This window comes from Balaenoptera borealis (genome assembly GCF_965194805.1).
Source record: "Balaenoptera borealis genome assembly, chromosome: 2".
Classification (NCBI taxonomy): Eukaryota; Metazoa; Chordata; class Mammalia; order Artiodactyla; family Balaenopteridae; genus Balaenoptera; species Balaenoptera borealis.
In genome coordinates this window covers 170,735,284-170,754,731 of record NC_138867.1, presented here as the reverse complement: position 1 = coordinate 170,754,731, position 19,448 = coordinate 170,735,284, and the positions used below count along the sequence as shown (strand labels likewise).

General features: G+C 53.0%; 1 protein-coding gene across 3 annotated transcripts in view; it reads left to right on the top strand.

Annotated features, from left to right (window-relative positions):
• NOTCH3 (notch receptor 3) overlaps window positions 1-19,420 on the top strand; it is a 33,548-nt gene extending 14,128 nt beyond the window's left edge. For 2 of the 3 annotated variants that reach the window (XM_082382836.1, XM_082382834.1), the window contains 15 exons: window positions 132-285; window positions 665-849; window positions 1,481-1,613; window positions 1,700-1,957; window positions 2,038-2,156; window positions 2,602-3,167; window positions 4,565-4,897; window positions 6,928-7,082; window positions 7,181-7,403; window positions 8,313-8,397; window positions 10,947-11,109; window positions 12,188-12,540; window positions 12,806-12,953; window positions 16,414-16,511; window positions 17,324-19,420. In XM_082382836.1, the coding sequence (XP_082238962.1) occupies window positions 132-285; window positions 665-849; window positions 1,481-1,613; window positions 1,700-1,957; window positions 2,038-2,156; window positions 2,602-3,167; window positions 4,565-4,897; window positions 6,928-7,082; window positions 7,181-7,403; window positions 8,313-8,397; window positions 10,947-11,109; window positions 12,188-12,540; window positions 12,806-12,953; window positions 16,414-16,511; window positions 17,324-18,370 (4,020 nt within the window). In that variant the 3' untranslated portion in view covers window positions 18,371-19,420. The remainder of the gene's footprint in view (window positions 1-131; window positions 286-664; window positions 850-1,480; window positions 1,614-1,699; window positions 1,958-2,037; window positions 2,157-2,601; window positions 3,168-4,564; window positions 4,898-6,927; window positions 7,083-7,180; window positions 7,404-8,312; window positions 8,398-10,946; window positions 11,110-12,187; window positions 12,541-12,805; window positions 12,954-16,413; window positions 16,512-17,323) is intronic. The other variant, XM_082382835.1, reaches the window with a different exon arrangement.
• The last annotated feature ends 28 nt before the right edge of the window (window positions 19,421-19,448 follow it).

Below are 19,448 nucleotides of genomic sequence, written 5' to 3'. Positions count from 1 at the left end.
TTGGGAAGCCTGCCTGGATCCTGGGGGAGGAATCTGGAGAGGTATTCTGGAGCCTGCCCAGGACTCTGGAGGAGAAGCTGGGTCCGTTTTCAAGGGTCCCCAAGAGCGGACACCGTGGCCTTCCTTTCCAGACGCTGGTAGACTGGTGCAGCCGCACACCTTGTCAGAATGGGGGCCACTGTGCCCGGACCGGGGCCTCTTTCTACTGCCTTTGCGCCCCGGGGTGGAGCGGCCGCCTCTGTGACATCCAGAGTCTACCCTGCAGAGAGGCCGCAGCCCAAATCGGTGAGGGGGTGCGCGTGACTGGGTTTGGGGGGCTTGGGAGGGTGTGTATGCACATACTTCCTGCTAGTGTGAGCCAAATGAGAGTGCAACAGAGCATGTAGACATGGTGGGGATATGTGACTCTGTGACAGCTGGCCAGGACAAGGATGGTGTGTATGTCTATCACCATGAGACGACCTGGATGTCTGCAGCGCTGTGTGTGACCTAGCTGGCATGAGCTTCGAAGGTGTGTGTATGTCACTTTCAGGGGATGTGTGACAACCTGACAGAGTGTGGGTGAGACCTTGGTGACTGAAGCTAGTTGGGGGTGTTGGGTGGTGCTGAGTATGATGTGGGCCGGGAGGAGGGAGCCTGCCTGACGCTGCTCTCCTCTGTCCAGGGGTGCCGATGGAGCAGCTGTGTCAGGCTGGTGGGCAGTGCGTGGACAAGGACAGCTCCCACTACTGCGTGTGCCCAGAGGGCCACACAGGCAGTCATTGTGAGCGGGAGGTGGACCCCTGCTTGGCCCAGCCCTGCCAGCATGGGGGCACCTGCCGAGGCTACATGGGAGGTTATGTGTGCGAGGTAAGGAGCGCCCAGTGGAGGGGACGGGGGAGCTAGTCACTCCTGGGTGGGTCTGGCTACACATTTCTGTGTGTCTATAGCCTGGTGTGGTGTCTCTCTCTAGGCATGTCTGCGTTTTTGCTTTTGTGACTCTGGTTATATCTTTGTGGGTGTCATTCTGGGTAGATCTTAGGGTGTCTCTGTCTGGGTGTACTTCTGTCTTTGGTTGTTTCTTGGACATATCTATGTGTGTCTCTGTGCATGGTGTCTCTTTGGGTATGAATGCATGTGCCAGTGTCTGAATGTGCATCTCTGGTTGTGTGTGTCTTGTGTGTATCTGGGTATCTGGGTGTTTCTCCTGTGGGTCTGTCTTGTGCATTTGTACTGTGTGTGTCCTTTTGCACTGAGTGTATCTGTAGCCCTTGTGCCTGCGTGTCCTCCCATGTCTGGGTGTGTTTCCGTGTACTGGGTGTGTTTTCATGTACTGGGTGTGTCTCCATGTACTGGGTGTGTGTGTGTTTCTGCACACTGGGCATGTCTCTGTGTGTTGGATGACTGTATGTGTCCTTTTGCACTGGGAGTCTCTGTATCTTCATGGCGAGTATCTGTGTCTCTCTGGGCTGAGTGGGTCCCTGCCTCACCCCCACCGCAGTGTCCAGCTGGCTACACTAGTGACAACTGTGAGGAAGACATGGACGAGTGTGCCTCCCAGCCCTGCCAGCATGGGGGCATCTGCATTGACCTTGTGGCCCGCTATCTCTGCTCGTGTCCTCCAGGAACGCTGGGTAGGCCAGTGTCAGGGTTGGGGGACAGGACGGGAGGCTGGGTTTCTGACCACTCCTGACTGCTCCCCGTCCCCCCCTTCCCCTAGGCGTGCTCTGCGAGATTAATGAGGATGACTGTGGCCCAGGCCCACCCCTGGACCCGGGCCCCCGGTGTCTGCACAATGGTACCTGTGTGGACCTGGTGGGTGGCTTCCGCTGCACCTGTCCCCCGGGATACACCGGCCTGCGCTGTGAGGCGGACATCAATGAGTGTCGTCCAGGTGCCTGCCATGCGGCACATACCCGGGACTGCCTGCAGGACCCAGGTGGGGGCTTCCACTGCCTTTGTCATGCCGGCTTCACAGGTAAGCATGGGAGAGGGGGCTGGCCTGCGATCCTGCCTGTGTTCCCCATTGTGGCTCATCCACGTGTTCTGCTTGCCCAGGTCCCCACTGTCAGACTGTCTTGTCTGCCTGTGAGTCGCAGCCATGCCAGCATGGAGGCCAGTGCCATCCCAGCCCCGGCTCTGGGGGAGCGCTGACTTTCTCTTGCCACTGTGTCCCGGTAGGTGGGGTTGGACACTCACATCAAGGTCTCTGGGAGAGGAGTGGGAGCATGCCCTCATGGGAGGGTGTGGCTTTAGGGGAGAAGAGGTGTAAGATGGAAGGGGTTTCTGGGAAATGTTGAAATTACCTGGAGGTTGTGTGTTTGTGTGTGTGTCCCTCTGGAATTTGGAGTTATGGCCTCTTGGGGAAGGCTGGGCTTACCTACAAGGTGGGGCTCCAGTGGAAGAGGGAGAGGTTGAGCCAGACCTGGGGAGACTGGAGGTCCAACCTTTCCCAAGTCCTGATCCCCCATATTCCCCTCTCTCTCCCCTTTCAACCCTCAATCCTCTTCTCCACCCTTCCATTTCTCTTTCCCTCCTTCCTCTCTGTCTCCTCCCCTTCTCTCCCTCCATCCCCTGCCCCCGCACTTTTTTTTCTCTCCTTTCCCCCCACCCAACCCACAGCCGTTCTGGGGCCCGCGTTGCGAGCGGGTGGCACGTTCCTGCTGGGAGCTGCAGTGCCCGGTGGGCGTCCCGTGCCAGCAGACGGTCCGTGGACCGCGCTGCGCCTGTCCCCCGGGGCTGTCGGGTCCCGCCTGCCGGGGTTCCCGGGGGTCGCCACTGGGAGCCGCCAATGCCAGCTGCGTGACCTCCCCTTGCCTCCACGGGGGCTCCTGCCGCCCGGAGACGCTGGCGCCCTTCCTCCGCTGCGCGTGCGCGCCAGGCTGGGCTGGGCCGCGCTGTGAGATACCTGCAGCGGTGCCCGAGGCCCCCGAGGAGCCGTCTTGCCCGAGAGCCGCCTGCGAGGCCAAAAGCGGCGACAAGCGATGTGACCGAGAGTGCAACAGCCCAGGCTGCGGCTGGGACGGCGGCGACTGCTCGCTGAGCGTGAGCGACCCCTGGCGGCAGTGCGCGGCGTTGCAGTGCTGGCTCCTCTTCAACAACAGCCGCTGCGACCCCGCCTGCAGTTCGCCCGCCTGCCTCTATGACAACTTCGACTGCCGCGCAGGCGGCCGGGAGCGCACCTGCAAGTGAGCCGGTCCTCACTCTGTGTCTTGTCTGTCCATGTGTCACATCTGACCATCCATGGGCCCTGCTTCTCTATCTGCCCCTCCGTTTGCCTTGGTCTGTCAGTCAATCCTTAATCTGTCTGTTGGGTTGTCCCTTCACTTGACCCATCTGTTTCTTGGTGTACCGTCTGCCCATCCATCTGTCATTTGTCTGTCTGTCTTCCCATTCCTGTGCCCTGTCTGTCCATTCTTGTTCCCTGCCTGTCTATCAAGGTGCCCACCTGTCTGTTCATCCATGTGCTCCTTTTGTCTGTTTTTCTGTCTGCCTCTGTACTCCATCTGTCCCTCCCTATGCCCTGTTTGTTTGTCTTTCTGTCCATCCATGAATTCCTTTTGTCCCTCTATACACCCAACTGTCTGTCTGCACACCTGCTTGTCCATCCTTGGACCTCATCTGTCCATCTGTCTGTCCCTATGCCAGTCTGTCCACCTGTGTGCCCCATCTGTCCATCTTTGTGCCCCACCTGTTCATCCGTGTGCCTCTTCTCTCTGTCCTTCTGTCCATTCACACACCCTTTTGCCCCTCTATATGCCCATCCATCTGTCCATGCTCCTGCCTATTCCTGCCCCTCTTCTGCCGTTCTCTGTGTCTGTTCATGAGCCCTGTCTATTTGTCCTATGCATTTCATCTGTCCATCCCTGTGCTCTGCTCTCTGTGACCCTCTGTGTGTTCCTCTGTCTACCTGGAACCCTTTCCTTACTTTTATCTTCCTGTGCCCATTCCCACCCTCACTCTCCCCCTTGCTCATTCTGCTCCAGCCACCCTGGCCTTTCTTCCATTCTTCAGATTCCCCAGGCTTGGCCCCACCTCAGGGCCTTTGCACTGGCTGTTCCCTCTGCCTGGAATGCTCTCCTTCAGGAAGCCACATGGCTCCTCCCTCACCTCCTTCAAGTTTTTGCTCAAACAATGACCTTCTCAGTGAGCTCCTCCCTGGCCACCCACCCCCAGCCTAATTTTTTTCCTTAGCATTTAATTCCATATAGATGTGTGTGTGTGTTTAAACTTAGCCTTTATTGGTGTGTGATCGAAATGCTGTATGTTCTGCTCATTCATCTCCTTTAATATCTGTCTCCGCCCACTGTAATGCCAGCTCCACGTGGGTAGGGATTTATGTTGGGGCCATATCCTTAGAGCCTACAGTAGCGCCCAGCACATAACAGGTGGCTCTCAGTAGTTACTGACTTATTAATAGTTACAAAGCAATGGCTGTGTTTGCAGAAAGCCTGATACATTCCACAAGCACGTGGATACATGCCAGTTCTCTGCGCTTGCGCTGGCTCCAGAGTCCGGGTGCTCTGTGGTGTTTGCGTGCAGCGGAGTTGGAGGCTCCCTTGACCCCGCCCCTCTCTGTCCCCAGCCCGGTGTATGAGAAGTACTGCGCGGACCACTTTGCCGACGGCCGCTGCGATCAGGGCTGCAACACAGAGGAGTGCGGTTGGGATGGACTGGACTGTGCGGGTGAGGTGCCAGCTCTGCTGGCCCGAGGCGTCCTGGTGCTCACCGTGCTGCTGCCGCCGGAGGAGCTGCTGCGCTCCAGCGCCGACTTCCTGCAGCGGCTCAGCGGCATCCTGCGCACCTCGCTGCGCTTCCGTCTGGACGAGAACGGCCAGGCTATGGTCTTCCCTTACCACCGGCCTGGTCCTGGCTCCGAATCCCGGAACCGGCGGGAGCTGGCCCCTGAGGTGATCGGGTGAGTGACTCCCCCCGGGGGAGCCATGGCGTCCACGCAGACGCTAGGCCGGGCGTGGGAAGGGGCACCATTCCTCAGGTCTTGTGCATTTACTTCCCTTAACATCTGGGAGAGCCTTCTTGGCAATACATACAGCGTCGTACAATACGTGCATCTCGGTCTCGGCACCATTGACATTTGGGGGCGGATCATTCTTTGCTGTGAGGGGCTGTCCTGTCTTGTGCACTGTAGGATGTTTAGCAGTATCCCTGGCCTCTATCCACTAGATGCAAGCAGCGCACTTCCCCTCCCCTAAGATGTGACAACCCAACATGCCTCCAGACATGGGCAAGGGTCCTCTGGGGGAACAGAATAGCCCCTGGTCTAGCGCTGTTTCCTTCTGGAGAGGCAGGGGTATAGCAGAGTGTTTAAGGGCATGCGTAGTTTTTTGTTTGTTTGTTTTAGAAATAGAAAATATAGAACTCTCCTGCTGGTGGCCTGGTAGAGGGGCCAGAAGGGAGATGTGGCTTCTGAGCAGAGTGGAACCTGCCACAGGGAGGAGGGCTGGAGGCTAGAGATGAGGGGCAGGGCCTCTGACTGGGTATGGCTGGGATGGGGGAGATGGCGAGGATGGTTGATGGATGTGCCAGTCCCTGGCTGGGGTGACTGAGTTGCTGGAAGTGGTCTCATCAAGATGAAGACACAGGGTGAAAACCGGGGGTTACTTTGGGGCTTCCAGAGGGATCTGGGGGTCTCGGAGAGACCCTCAGGAGGCAGTTGGGGTCAGAAGATTGAGAGAAGAAAGAAAAAAGGGTTTGGCAATCATTGCAGCCATGGGAGGGACACAAAGAAGTGGGGAGAGATGTGGGGACAGAAGGATCATCTGGGGACACTGAGTCCTAAGGATTGGTTGAAGGAAATCAGCTCAGAAAAGAGAAGGAGAAGGAGCAGCCAGAGACAGAAGGAGAGCCAGGGCTCAGGGCACTGGGTATCCCAAAGAAGGAAAATGTTCGGAGGGTTGGGTTCCTGGAAGCAGAGCCTGAGATGGAGATTCAGATACATGTGATGTATTGGAAAGGTGCTCTCAGTAGACAGGGAATGAGGGAAGTAGGATGGGGCAGGGGAGGAACTGAGGCAGGAGGTAGCCTCAGCCAGGGTCCAGCCTCAGCCAGAGTCCAGCCTCAGCCTGATCCCTTGGAGAGCTCTGGAGGGTGAGTAGCACCTCAAAGTTGGTCCCACCTTGAGACAGGAGGGCCAGCTTTTGTACACCCCACATGAGCCAATCCCTGGCTGAAGGCTTCCCTAAGGAGTGTCACCTCCCAAGTGAAGGGATCCCCACTTTGCTGAGGCCAGAGAGGCAGCTGTCAACTGTTAGAAGCCAATGCTCATAGCAGGCAGGAGATGGATGCACCAGCCTGATAAAGGAGAAGTTGACATGAAAACAATGACCATTGGATTCATGGCTCAGAGGACACTGGTGGCCACAGCAAGACTCGTTTTGGGAATTGATAAAGAATTTTAAACATATACAAAAACAGAGCAGGGTAATGAACGTCTAGGTACCTAGGACCTAGCATTGACAATTAACACATATGGCCATTATTATTTCATACATAGTCCCTTCAATTTGTCCTAGTGCCCATGTTATGTTGAAATAATTTCTAGATAGCATGTCATTTCATACGTAGACATGTCAGTATGTTTCTGTAAAAAATAAGCTCTCTTCTTTAAAACACGATAATACCATGATCACAGTTAAAAAAATAAATATCCTTAATATCACCAAATATATAGTAAGTGTATTTAAAAAAAGACTGGTTTTGGGGTTGTGGTGGAGTTGGATGCTAGATAGGGGGCAGTGGTGACATGGTGAGTAGAGATGCTGGAGCCTGGTGCAGGGGAGGGGGGATGGGGCATGGTGCAGGGGAGGGGGGTGGGGCATGGTGCGGGGGGGGGGTGGGGCAAGGTGCAGGGGAGGAGTGGTGGGGCATGGTGCAGGGCTTGTAGGAGTGCCTGCTGAGTCTGTCTGTCCCTCTGTTGTGTCCCCGCAGCTCTGTGGTGATGCTGGAGATTGACAACCGTCTGTGCCTGCAGTCGCCTGAGAATGACCACTGTTTTCCCGACGCCCAGAGCGCGGCGGACTACCTGGGAGCGTTGTCAGCGGTGGAGCGCCTTGACTTCCCGTACCCACTGCGGGCGGCACGGGGTGAGGGCCAGCCTGGCGGGTGACGAGGGTGGAACCGGGGCTCCCATGGTGGGGTGGGCCTTGGCCCCTGGTTGAGACCCCCTGCTTCCTGCCCGCAGGGGAACCGCTGGAGCTGCCAGAGCCAAGCGTGCCGCTACTGCCCCTGCTGGCTGCGAGCGCCGTCTTCCTGCTGGTCATCCTCGTCCTGGGCGTCATGGTGGCCCGCCGCAAGCGTGAGCACAGCACCCTCTGGTTCCCCGAGGGTTTCGCGCTGCACAAGGATGCTGCAGCTGGCCACAAGGGCCGGCGGGAACCCGTGGGCCAAGACGCTCTGGGCATGAAGTGAGGACCCTGACTCAGCCCATTCCCTGTCCCTGACTGTGGGGCTTTGTGAGCCCTTGAGCCCACCTTGACCTGACTTTGACCTCTGACCCCTACCTGACCCTACCTTCAGACTCCGGCCTGGACCCCAGTGTTCATCCCCTTGACCACTGACTCGATAATCCCTGGGAATCACCCCTGATGCGTGACCCTTGGCCCCATTTCCTATGATCCAGTTCCCTCACTCAGATCCTACTCTGACTCTACCCTGACCCCAGCTTCTCAGATTTCACCTTGATACTCAAAATTTGTTCCCACATGACTACTGATCTCGTGATCCCTGTCTGCATCCCAATCCCTTGCTGGCCCCGTGACCCTATCCTCTATGACCCCCAATATCACCTCTGGCTCTAACACACCCTGACTTTGACCTCACCTCTGACCCCCTTTCCACCCCAACTCAGTGCTCATTCCCCACGATCCTCAATCTTGGCCTTGGCCGTGGGCTTCACCTCCAACTCCCTGGCCTGTCCCTCGAGACTCCAACCCCACCCTGACCTAATCCATGAATTTACCCCTCTCCTGTCACCCTGTGACCCCTGGCCCCTCTCCACAACCTCCTTGATCCTGGCTACATCTCTCACCTGTTACGAGGATAACTCTATCCTCCATGACCCCTGACGTCATCTTCTATAACCCCTGCTATATGCCTGGGACCCTCACCTGTCCCACAGCCTACTGCTCTGACCTCTGACCCCACTCCTGTTCTTCCCCAGTTCCACCTTAAGACCCTGGCCGTCACCCATCACAACCCCTGATGGTACCCCCTGCAACCTTGACCACATCCTGCATCCCCTCATTGGACCCTGTCTCTTGACCCTGCACCCTGCCCCTACTGACCCATTGTCCCCTCCCTCCTCCCCCCAACAGGAACATGGCCAAGGGTGAGAGTCTGATGGGAGAGGTGGCCACAGACTGGATGGACACAGAGTGCCCGGAGGCCAAGCGACTGAAGGTTGTGTCCCCTCCTCTGACCCCTGCCCTCAGGGTCCTGGGTTGGGGCTCGATGGTCAGTGGGAGAGCCAGGAAAATCTCTGCTGTCCCTGGCTCTGGAGAACAGTCACAGCACTCACCCCATCCTGCTCCTGGCATCTTTCCAGAGGGGATCCCCTGGCCCAGACAGTGACTCTGCTTTCTCTCTGCTGCATCCAACTTAGTCCAGCATGCCCAGCCTGAGAGCACCGCCAGCTGGTCTTTTCCTGTCCTGGGGCCACAGCTACGGGCCCTGTCTTAGTCCGCTAGGGCTGCCATAATGAAATGCCACAGACTGGTGGCTCAAACAGCAGACACTTATCTTCTCACAGCTCTGGAGGGTGGAAGTCCAAGATCAAGGTGCTGGCAGGGTTGGTTCTTGGTGAGGGCTTTCTTCCTGGCAGGTAGAATGTGTTCTCACTGTGTCCTCATGTGACCTTTCCTCTGCGTGTGCATAGAGAGAGAACTCTGGTGTCTCTTCCTCTTCTTATTAGGACGTTGGTCCTATTGAATTAGGGCTCCACACTCATGATCTTATTTAACCTTAATTACTTCCTTAAAGGCCCTGTCTCCACATATAGTCATGTTGGGGGATTAGGCCTTCAACATATGATTTTTGGGGAGCACAGTTCATAACAGGCTCCTGCTAGCATTACTTTGACATTTGCTGAATGTCTTGAATGTACACAAAGCATCTTATTTCATCTTTATGAGGATGCTATAAAGTAGCTATTGATACACACCTCCATTCTTAGCTGCCTCTCCCCTGCCTATGTTTTAATGTTTGTTGAAATGAAGACATCTATTACAATTGACAACTAAAGAAATCTGCTTGCCCCAGGCTTTTTTTTTCTTTCTCATCCAAAAGTGGGTGTTAAGTATATGGTACAGAATGTTTATGATGGCATTTTAGCATTGCGGAATGATTGCATCATCCTGATTTTACCAATGAGAAGCTCAGAGCTCTAATGTGATTTGCCTAGGGTCACAAGCCTACTAAGTGACAGTGTCAGACATTGAATCCACATTGAAGGCTGTCCCATCCTCCGTGGCCCTATCTGGTTAGCTGTCCATCACCTGGCTTTCCCCTTTCATGAAATTCAACTCCCCACCTGGGTCCTTAAGCTCAGGTCTGGCTTGATCAGGCTCTGTGTTTGGTGCAGGCTGTTAAATGCCCAGGCAGGCTAGTTAGGGATATTCTGTCCTGTTTTCATAACATCATCCTTCCCTTTTGGACCATGAGTCTGAAATTTATTGAGCTCCTCTGAGGGGCCCAGGTGCTAGACTCCTGAGGGTAAATCAATACATTTGTGTGTGATTGTTTGGTCCCGATACCTCACGTTCTTATTTGTGGTAGCAGGTGGGAGCCTATGTGGTATCCAGGGCAACTCCCTGCTTCTCACCTTTCACTCCTTTCCCAGATTAATACTGTGAATTATTATTTTGTTTAAAGATTTATTTATTATTTATTTATTTATATTTATTTTTGGCTGCGTCAGGTCTTAGTTGTGGCACTCGGGATCTTCGTTGAGGCATGCGGGAGTTTTCACTGCGGTGTGCAGGCTGTTCGTTTCGGTGCGTGGGCTTCTCTCTAGTTGTGGCGTGTGGATTTTTCCCTTCTCTAGTTGTAGTGCGCAGGCTCCAGGGCGCGTGGGCTCTGTAGTTGTGGCGCGTGGGTTCCAGAGCGCGTGGGCTCTGTAGTTTGTGGCACGTGGGCTCTAGTTGAGGCGTGAGAACTCAGTAGTTGTGGCATGCGGGCTTAGTTGCCCCAAGACATGTGGGATCTTAGTTCCCCAACCAGGGATTGAACCCGCGTCCCCTGCATTGTAAGGCGGATTCTTTACCACTGGACCACCAGGGAAATCCCAATACTGGGAATTATTATTATTGCAGGATCCCTCTACTCCCACATTTCTTTTACCAGTGATTTGGAATTTCCAGAACACAAGTTTTGCATTTCTTCTGTTGAATTTAATTTTAAAGTTTTTTGTTCTTTTTGATACTGTTGTCAATAGAATTGTTCTCTTAATTTCATTCTTGGTATGTTCCTATCTTGTGTATAGACAGGTGTGTGCTGATAGGTGTTATGCTCTGGGTCTCTTCCTTTTTTTAAAATTAAAAAGATTTTTTATTTATTTTATTTTTAATTTTTTGGCTGCACTGCACGGCATGTGGGATCTTAGTACCCTGACCAGGGATTGAACCCACGTCCTCCTGCATTGGAAGTGCGGAGTCTTAACCACTGGACCGCCAGGGAAGTCCCCTCTGTGTCTCTTCCTTGATCACTACCGTGGGTTCCCAGACCCTCTGCCCTTCTAACCCGGATTAAAATCCCAGTCCTCCCTCTTATGAGTTTCTCTGAACTCCAGTACATCAATTTCCCATTTCCTTATCTGTAAAAGAAGCAGGATGTTAATGGTTTCTTGGGGCCATGTGTGCATCTCCATGAGAGAAACCTGTGGGAATGCCCAGACTGTCCCTCTAACTGTGTCTCCCAACCCCTTGTGAGAACCTGGGTCCTTGTGCCTCCAGGTAGGGGAGCCTGGCGTGGGAGCTGAAGATGCTGTGGATTGCCGCCAGTGGACTCAGCACCACCTGGTTGCTGCCGACATCCGTGTGGCACCAGCCATGGCATTGACGCCACCACAGGGCGATGCAGAGGCTGATGGCATGGATGTCAACGTGCGTGGTCCAGGTCAGGCATCCCTCCCTCCAGGATGCCCTTTATCCATCCTACTCATGAGACGTTGCATCTGGGTCTGTTTCTGGGGGAAAGCTGGGTGTGTCTGGGTGTCCGTCTGTGGGGGTGTGTGTTAATCAGGACTCTTGGTTGTAAGTTTTAATAGCCCAACTCAAGCTAACTTAAGTAAAACAAGGGATTTACTGGCTCTTGTAAATGGAAGCTTCAGGCACATTTGGATCCAGGACTCACCACCTCTTGGCTCCACAGCCCAAGTAGGCTTTTTCCTGCAGGCACTGATAGCTACAGGTGGGACAGGCCTTACAAAACCTTTTTCCCATATGTACCAGCAGAAGTGCCAGGATGAGTTCTGATTGGATGGACATACCCATTCCTGAACCAATCAGTGTGGCCTGGGGCCTGGAATATGCAGATTGACAGGCCTGAGCTATATTCCTGTCCTTGAAGGAAGGATTTGGCTTTATCTAGGGCTTGAGGATGGAGAATGGGGTGCAAGTAGCCTCCTAAGGGAAACAAGAGCAAATGCTCATGAAGAGTATAGCAGACCATGTTATCTGGATCCTCTTGGATTTGTCTTTGCCACATTTTGGGATATGCCTTCCCCAGCTCTGTTTTGCTTTTGCTCCCAATGACCAGGACCTATGGCTCTCTTTTGAAGCCCTTCAGGTTACCGGGGCCTGAGGTGCTTGGTATTTTATGTCCCTGGGGGCAGCTCCTAACCAGTGGATGAAGGAGTATGAAAGGCTCAGCTCCTTTGACTCAAGCTGGATTACAACTCTGGGGTACAGCTCAGCTTCCACAGTCCCCCTTTGGGATCAGGCTGAAATAACTCTCCAGGCATTTGCCCAAGGTTGCACACTTGTTTGACTTCCTCCCTCCCTCGTTCTGTGTCCCCTACTACCTAGGAGCCCTTCTGTGACAAATCACATGCCCATGAATCCTCATCCTGGGTTGGCTTCTGGGGCACCTGACACAGGTGTGTGTGTGTGTGATGGGAGGATTTGCCATTCCCTCTTGTGTTTCCACATGTCCCACTTCCTCCTAATGCAGTGCCCTCAATCGTATTCCCCAGAAAGGCCCTGTGCCCACCTCCCTTGTGACACACTCCTGGTCCCTGCAGATGGCTTCACCCCGCTAATGCTGGCCTCCTTCTGCGGGGGGGCCCTGGAAGCAATCCCAGCTGAGGAGGACGAGGCAGAAGACACGTCAGCCAGCATCATCTCAGACCTTATCTGCCAGGGGGCGCAGCTTGGGGCTCGGACCGACCGCACGGGTGAGACGGCCCTGCACCTGGCTGCCCGCTATGCCCGGGCTGATGCGGCCAAGCGGCTGCTGGATGCTGGGGCAGACACCAATGCCCAGGACCACTCAGGCCGCACCCCGCTGCACACAGCCGTCACTGCTGACGCCCAGGGCGTTTTCCAGGTGAGATGGGCTCGCCTCTTTGGACTTCAGAGCTGGGACAGGCCTCAGACCGACCTGGGTTCAAGCCCTGGTTCTGCCTTTCAGAGTTCATCTTTCTCATTTGTAAGATGGGGATATATGGGAGTATAGTTTCTGGCAAGAAGCTATTCCCTGAACCTAATCAGTTCCATGGGGTGTATTGGTTGGGGTCCTCAGGGGGCTTAGAGGTGCTTCTTGTCCCTTTGTTCTTGCCATGACTCCTCCTGCTGCGCCCCGTCTCCCTTAGATTCTCATCCGGAACCGCTCCACAGACCTGGATGCCCGCATGGCAGACGGCTCCACAGCACTGATCCTGGCGGCCCGCCTGGCAGTGGAGGGCATGGTGGAAGAGCTCATCGCCAGCCATGCTGACGTCAATGCTGTGGATGAACTCGGTAGGCTGTGGGGGGTAGTGGCGGGTGGGGGCTGAGAGGGTGTCATCTGGGCCCTGACTGTTGGTGTGAACTCACACCCACACTGACACCCAGTCAGTGAAACTCGTGTACTCATAACAGGGTTTCAACATAGACCTACACTCTCATGCATTAAAAAAAAAAAAGGCGCCCATTAGCCCATACTGTGTGGCAGTGGTTCAGGAAAAGGTGCCCTTCCCAAGACACTTCCCTTCCATCTGTTTTGTTAGAAGAACTTACTCTGGTGCCATCTGCTGGACAACTGGTGTAATAAATTTGCAAATCAGCCAGACCTATAGTTGAGGGCCGCTCGTCCCTGGAGGTGGCTTGCTTGCACAACAGTGACCTGCCCTTGTGTCTAGAGAACCTCATACAGCTGTAGACACACTCGGACTCTTAGAAACATCCTTTGGAGCAGGGGTTCCCAATCTCAGCAACATTGACATGTGGGGTTGGATCATTCGTTGTGGTGGGGGCCGTCCTGTGTAGTGAAGGATTTTTTTAAAATTTATTTATTTATTTATTTATTTATTTTTTAAATTAATTTATTTAGTTTTGGCTGTGTTGGGTCTTTGTTTCTGTGTGAGGGCTTTCTCTAGTTGCGGCGAGCGGGGCCATTCCTCATCGCGGTGCGCGGGCCTCTCACTGTCGCGGCCTCTCCCGTTGCGGAGCACAGGCTCCAGACGCGCAGGCTCAGTAGCTGTGGCTCACGGGCCCAGTTGCTCTGCGGCATGTGGGATCTTCCCAGACCAGGGCTCGAACCCGTGTCCCCTGCATTGGCAGGCAGATTCTCAACCGCTGCGCCACCAGGGAAGCCCTAAAAATTTATTTATTAAAAAAACTTTTTTTTTATTTTAAAATTTTTATTGGAGGAGAGTCGATTTACAATGTTGTGTTAGTTTCAGGTGTACAGCAAACTGAATCAGTTATACAGATACGTTTATCCACTCTGTTTTAGATTCTTTCCCATCTAGGCCATTACAGAGCATTGAGTAGAGTTCCCTGTGCTGTACAGGAGGTCCTTATTAGTTATCTATTTTATGTATGATAGTATGTATGTGTCAATCCCAGTCTCCTAACTTATCCCTCCCCCCTTGTCCCCCTGGTAACCATAAGTTTGTTTTCTACATCTGTGGCTCTATTTCTGTTTTGTATATAAGTTCATTTGTACCATTTTTTAAGATCCCACATATAAGCGACATCATATGATATTTGTCTTTCTCTGCCTGACTTACTTCACTCAGTATGACAACCTCTAGGTCCATCCATGTTGCTACAGATGGCATTATTTCGTTCTTTTTTATGGCTGAGTAATATTCCACTGTATATATGTCCCACATCTTCTTTATCCAGTGTAGGATGTTAAGTAGCATCCCTGGCCTCACCCACTGATGCCAATAGCACCCCACCTCTCAGTTGTGACAACCAAAAATATCTCCAGACATTGCCAAATGCCCCTTAGAGGAAAATCACCCCTGGTTGGGAAATACGGCTTTAGAAGAGCACTGTCCAATAGAACTTTCTGTGATGATGGAAATATTCTTAGTCTGTTCTGTTCAATATGGTAGCCACTGGTATGTGCTGTCAAGCACTTGAAATGTGGCTGGAGTGAACAGAGAACTAAATGTTTTATTTCATTTAATGTTTTAACCTTTGTTTTGCCTACTTAAAAAACCCCCAGCTGTACTGACATATAATTCAGATACCATGCAATTCATCCATTTCAAGTATAAAATCCAATGGTTTTTAGTATAACCACATAGTTGTGCAAATATCATCACAATAAAATTTAGAATGTTTTCATCACCTGAAAAAGAAGCCCTCACCTCTTAGCCATCACCCCTTCAATCCCCCTCATCTTCCCGGCCCTTAGGCAACCACTAATGTATTTTCTCTCTATATGGATTGCCTATTCTGGTTATTTCATATAAATGGAATCATACAATATGTGGTCTTTTTTGACTGGCTTCTTTCACTTAGCATGATGTTTCTGAGGTTTACAAATGTTGTAGCGTGTATCAGTATTATTTCTTTTTTGTTGTTTAATGAATAAATAATATTCTGTTATATGGATATACCACATTTTGTTTATCCACTCATCCACCGATGGACATTTGGGTTGTTTCTGATTTTTGTCTGTTATGAATAATGCTGCTATGGACAGTCCTGTGTCATTTTTTGTGTGGACATATGTTTTCATTTCTCTTGGGTATATCCCTAGGAGCAGAATTGCTGGGTCACATGGTAACTCTGTTTAACCTTTTAAGGAACTGCCAGACTGTTTTCCACAGTGGCTGCCCTGTTTTACATTCCTACCAACAGTGTATGAAGGTTCCAGTATTTCCACATCCTCCCCAACACTTGCTATTATCTGACTTTTTGTTCTAGTCTTCCTAGTGGATGTGACTTAGTATCTCATTGTGGTTTGATTTGCATTTCCCTGATGGCTAATGATGTTGAGCATCTCTTCACATGCTTATTGTCCATTTGTGTATCTTCTTTGGAGAAATGTCTATTCAGATTCTTTGCCCATTTTTAAATTGGGTTATTCGTCTTTTTATTATTGAGTTGTAGAAGTTCTTCATATAGTCTAGGTATGTCTCTTATCAAACATATGGTAGGTTTAATATATTTGTAGGTTTTCTTTTTACTTTCTAGATGGTGTCCTTACAAGCACAGAAGTTTTCATCTTGATGATGTCCAATTTATCTATTTTTGTTGTTTTTGTTATTGTTGCTTGTGTTTTGGGTGTCATATCTAAGAATCCTTTGCCTAATTCAAGGTCATGAAGATTTCCTCCTATGTTTTTTTCTAAATGTTTTATAGTTTGAGCTTTTACATTTAGGTCTTTGACTCATTTTGAATTATTTTTTTGTATATGGTGTGTGGTAGGGGTCCAACTTTATTGTTTTGCACGTGGAGATAACAGTTGTCCCAGCACCATTTGTTGAGAAAGCTATCCTTTCCCCATTAAATGGTCTTGGCACCAATTTAATTTAATTTAACTTATTTTACTGTTTTTTTTCTTTTGACTGCCCTGTGTGGCTTGTGGGATCTCAGTTTCCCGACCAGGGACTGAACCCAGGCCACAGCAGTGAAAGCCTGGAATCCTAACCACTAGACCACCAGGGAACTCCATTTTTTTTTTTGTAATTTTAATTTACATAAACTAAAGAACCACACGTGACTGGTGGCTATTGCATTGGACAGCACAGCTCTAGGTACAACTGAGTGAGGTCCACATAGTACCCCCTGTATATGGAGAGTTACATCTACAGGTGTGCACACACATGGACCCAAACACAGTTACTCAGATACTCGTGGCAGGCCTACCCTCCCCCCATCCCAGGCCATATTCTAGACATTTTCTGTCCCCCTGCTGTTGGGGGGCCAGCAAATGAGCCTGGTCCTGACCCTGACCTTCCCTCACTTCCCCCGCCAGGAAAATCAGCCTTACACTGGGCTGCAGCTGTCAACAACGTGGAGGCCACCTTGGCCCTGCTCAAAAATGGAGCTAACAAAGACATGCAAGATAGCAAGGTGAGCCCCAGCCCTTGGCCCCCCTGGGAGTCAGCCCTGGCACAGCTTCCACAGGTGGCAGAGAGCAGGTTGGGGTAGGCTAGTGGGCGCATTCACCCTGCCTGCAGCCAGCTTTCAGGTGTGGGATTTGGGCCCAAGGGGTTTCAATAGTGGATCAGAGGAGGAAGTGTATGGCAGTTGCTGGGTGACCTTGGGCAAGTTGCTTAACTCTTTTGAACCTCTGTTGTCATCCTCGAAATGGGGAAGCAACGGTACCCACCTCATTGCCTCTTTCGAGGATTCAGTGAGCTAAAGCTTTTATAAAGTGCTTTAGCACATCCTCAATACGAGGTAGATGTTATGATTGTTGTTTAAAAACCCTTGCAAGGTGGTATTACTCTCATTTTACAGATGAAAGAGTGAGGCTCAAAGGGGTGCGGGGTTGGATTCCATCCTTATTTAAAATTTCCAAAATTATGTTCATTATGGATTCTTTTTGCATTAATCTTAATTTAAAATTTTTTCGTTAAAATATCATTTATTTCGACGACCCCTTAAATTTTGTGCCTAAGGTGAGTGCTTCACTCTCCTCACCCTGGTCCTGGCTTTTGCGGCCTGAAGCTTAGTAGGTGCTGGATGAATGTGGCTTAAAGGAAAGAACTTGCCCAGTTTTCCCCAGCAGAGCTGAGATTCCGACCGAGGTCTGTCTGGCTGGAGAGTATGAACTCTTAGCTCTCAGGTTCCCCCAGAGACAGGAGGCCTCTGTGATGTTAGCCAGAAATTAATCCTGACTCTTGTGACCCTGACATCTTGTGGGTTCTGGGCTGCCACAGGAGGAGACTCCGCTGTTCCTGGCCGCCAGGGAGGGCAGCTTTGAGGCTGCCAAGCTGCTGCTGGACCACTTTGCCAACCGTGAGATCACAGACCACCTGGACAGGCTGCCCCGGGATGTGGCCCAGGAGCGGCTGCACCAGGACATCGTGCGCTTGCTAGACCAGCCCAGTGGGCCCCGTAGCCCCCCTGGCCCCCACGGCCTGGGGCCCTTGCTCTGCCCGCCCGGGGCCTTCCTCCCAGGCCTCAAGGTGGCACAGTCTGGGGGCAAGAAGAGCCGGAGGCCTCCTGGGAAGGCGGGGCTGGGGCCTCAGGGCGCCCGGGGGCGGGGCAAGAAGTTGACCCTGGCCTGCCCGGGGCCCTTGGCCGAGAGCTCCGTCACGCTCTCGCCCGTGGACTCGCTGGACTCCCCACGGCCCTTTGGTGGCCCCCCCGCGTCCCCTGGCGGCTTCCCCCTCGAGGGGCCCTACGCGGCTGCCACGGCCACAGCCGTGTCTCTGGCGCAGCTTGGTGGCGCGGGCCGGGCAGGTCTCGGGCGCCAGCCCCCCGGGGGCTGTGTGCTCAGCCTGGGCCTGCTGAACCCCGTGGCCGTCCCCCTCGACTGGGCGCGGCTGCCCCCACCTGCCCCGCCAGGTCCCTCCTTCCTGCTGCCGCTGGCCCCGGGACCCCAGCTGCTGAACCCTGGGAACCCCGTGTCCCCCCAGGAGCGGCCCCCACCGTACCTGGCAGCCCCAGGACATGGCGATGAGTTCCCCGCGGCCGGGGCCCACAGCAGCCCCCCAAAGGCCCGCTTCCTGCGGGTCCCCAGCGAGCACCCTTACCTGACCCCATCCCCAGAGTCCCCCGAGCACTGGGCCAGCCCCTCACCTCCCTCACTCTCGGACTGGTCCGACTCCACGCCCAGCCCGGCCACTGCCACCGGGGCCACGGCCGCTGGGACACTGTCTGCCCAGCCGCTCCCCCTGTCGGTCCCTGGCCCTCTTGCTCAGTCCCAGACCCAGCTAGGGTCCCAGCCTGAAGTCACCCCCAAGAGGCAAGTGTTGGCCTGAGGGCTCCACGGTTCCTAGATTTGGGGAGGCTGTAGAGACACCCCATCCTGCTTCCTCTCTCTCTCCCCTTTTAGTCCATTTCATTCTCTCTAATTTCTTCTCCTGCACCCCACCCTCCTTGCAGTGTGACCAAGACAGGTCGCAAGCCTAGGGCTTCAGTCTTCCTTTATTTATAAGGGGTGCAGGGTGACCCCCACCCTTTGGGTCTTGTGGTGAGTCTGGGACATGCTCCTGCCTCTCCCCTCTTCCTGGGGCCACCCTCACCCCCCCATTCTCTCCTGCTTTCTTGCCTCTTCTGGCCTCTCTCACTCATGTTCTGACACAGGTGGATTATTATTATTTTTTTTTTTTACATTTTGTATAGAAACAAATTCATTTAAACAAACTTATTATTATTATTATTTTTTACAAAATATATATATGGAGACGCTCCCTGCCCCCTGCGAACCCCCCAGTGCCCCCGTGGGGCTGAGTCTGTGGGCCCATTCGGCCAAGCTGGATTCTGTGTACCAAGTACACAGGCATGACTGGGATCCTGTGTACCGAGTACACGACCCTGGTGTGTACCAAGTAGGCACCCTTGGGCGAACCCTCTGGGGCTAGGGGTCGGGTGAGACTTGGGAGCCTCCTCCCCACCCCACCTCCCTCACTTCACTGCATTCCAGATGGAACTTATTCTGTAGCTTTGCTGGGGGAAGTGCCCTTCTGGCCTGGAGAGCCTGTCCCCAAGCCCCCCATCACAGAGTGTGGGCCACCTCCCTTTGGGAACTGGAGGGTGGGGTGACCGGTGGGAATATGAGGACCAGGGGAGACATGTGCATTTTACTTTGTCTCCCTGTAAATAGGGGCCTGCAGGGAGGAAAGGAGCTGCCTGCGCGGCACCTCCTCCTCCTGGTACTCCCCTGGCCCAGCCCCAGGGCAGAATAGAAGTTATTTGTAGGCTATTTTTGTAATATAGCTTCTGGCCACAGTCCCTGTGTAGCTGAATCCCCAGGCCTTGCATTGTACAGCCCCCTTTCCCCTCACCACCTAATAAAGGAATAGTTAGCACTCAGTGTCATTGTTCTGTGTCTAGGTA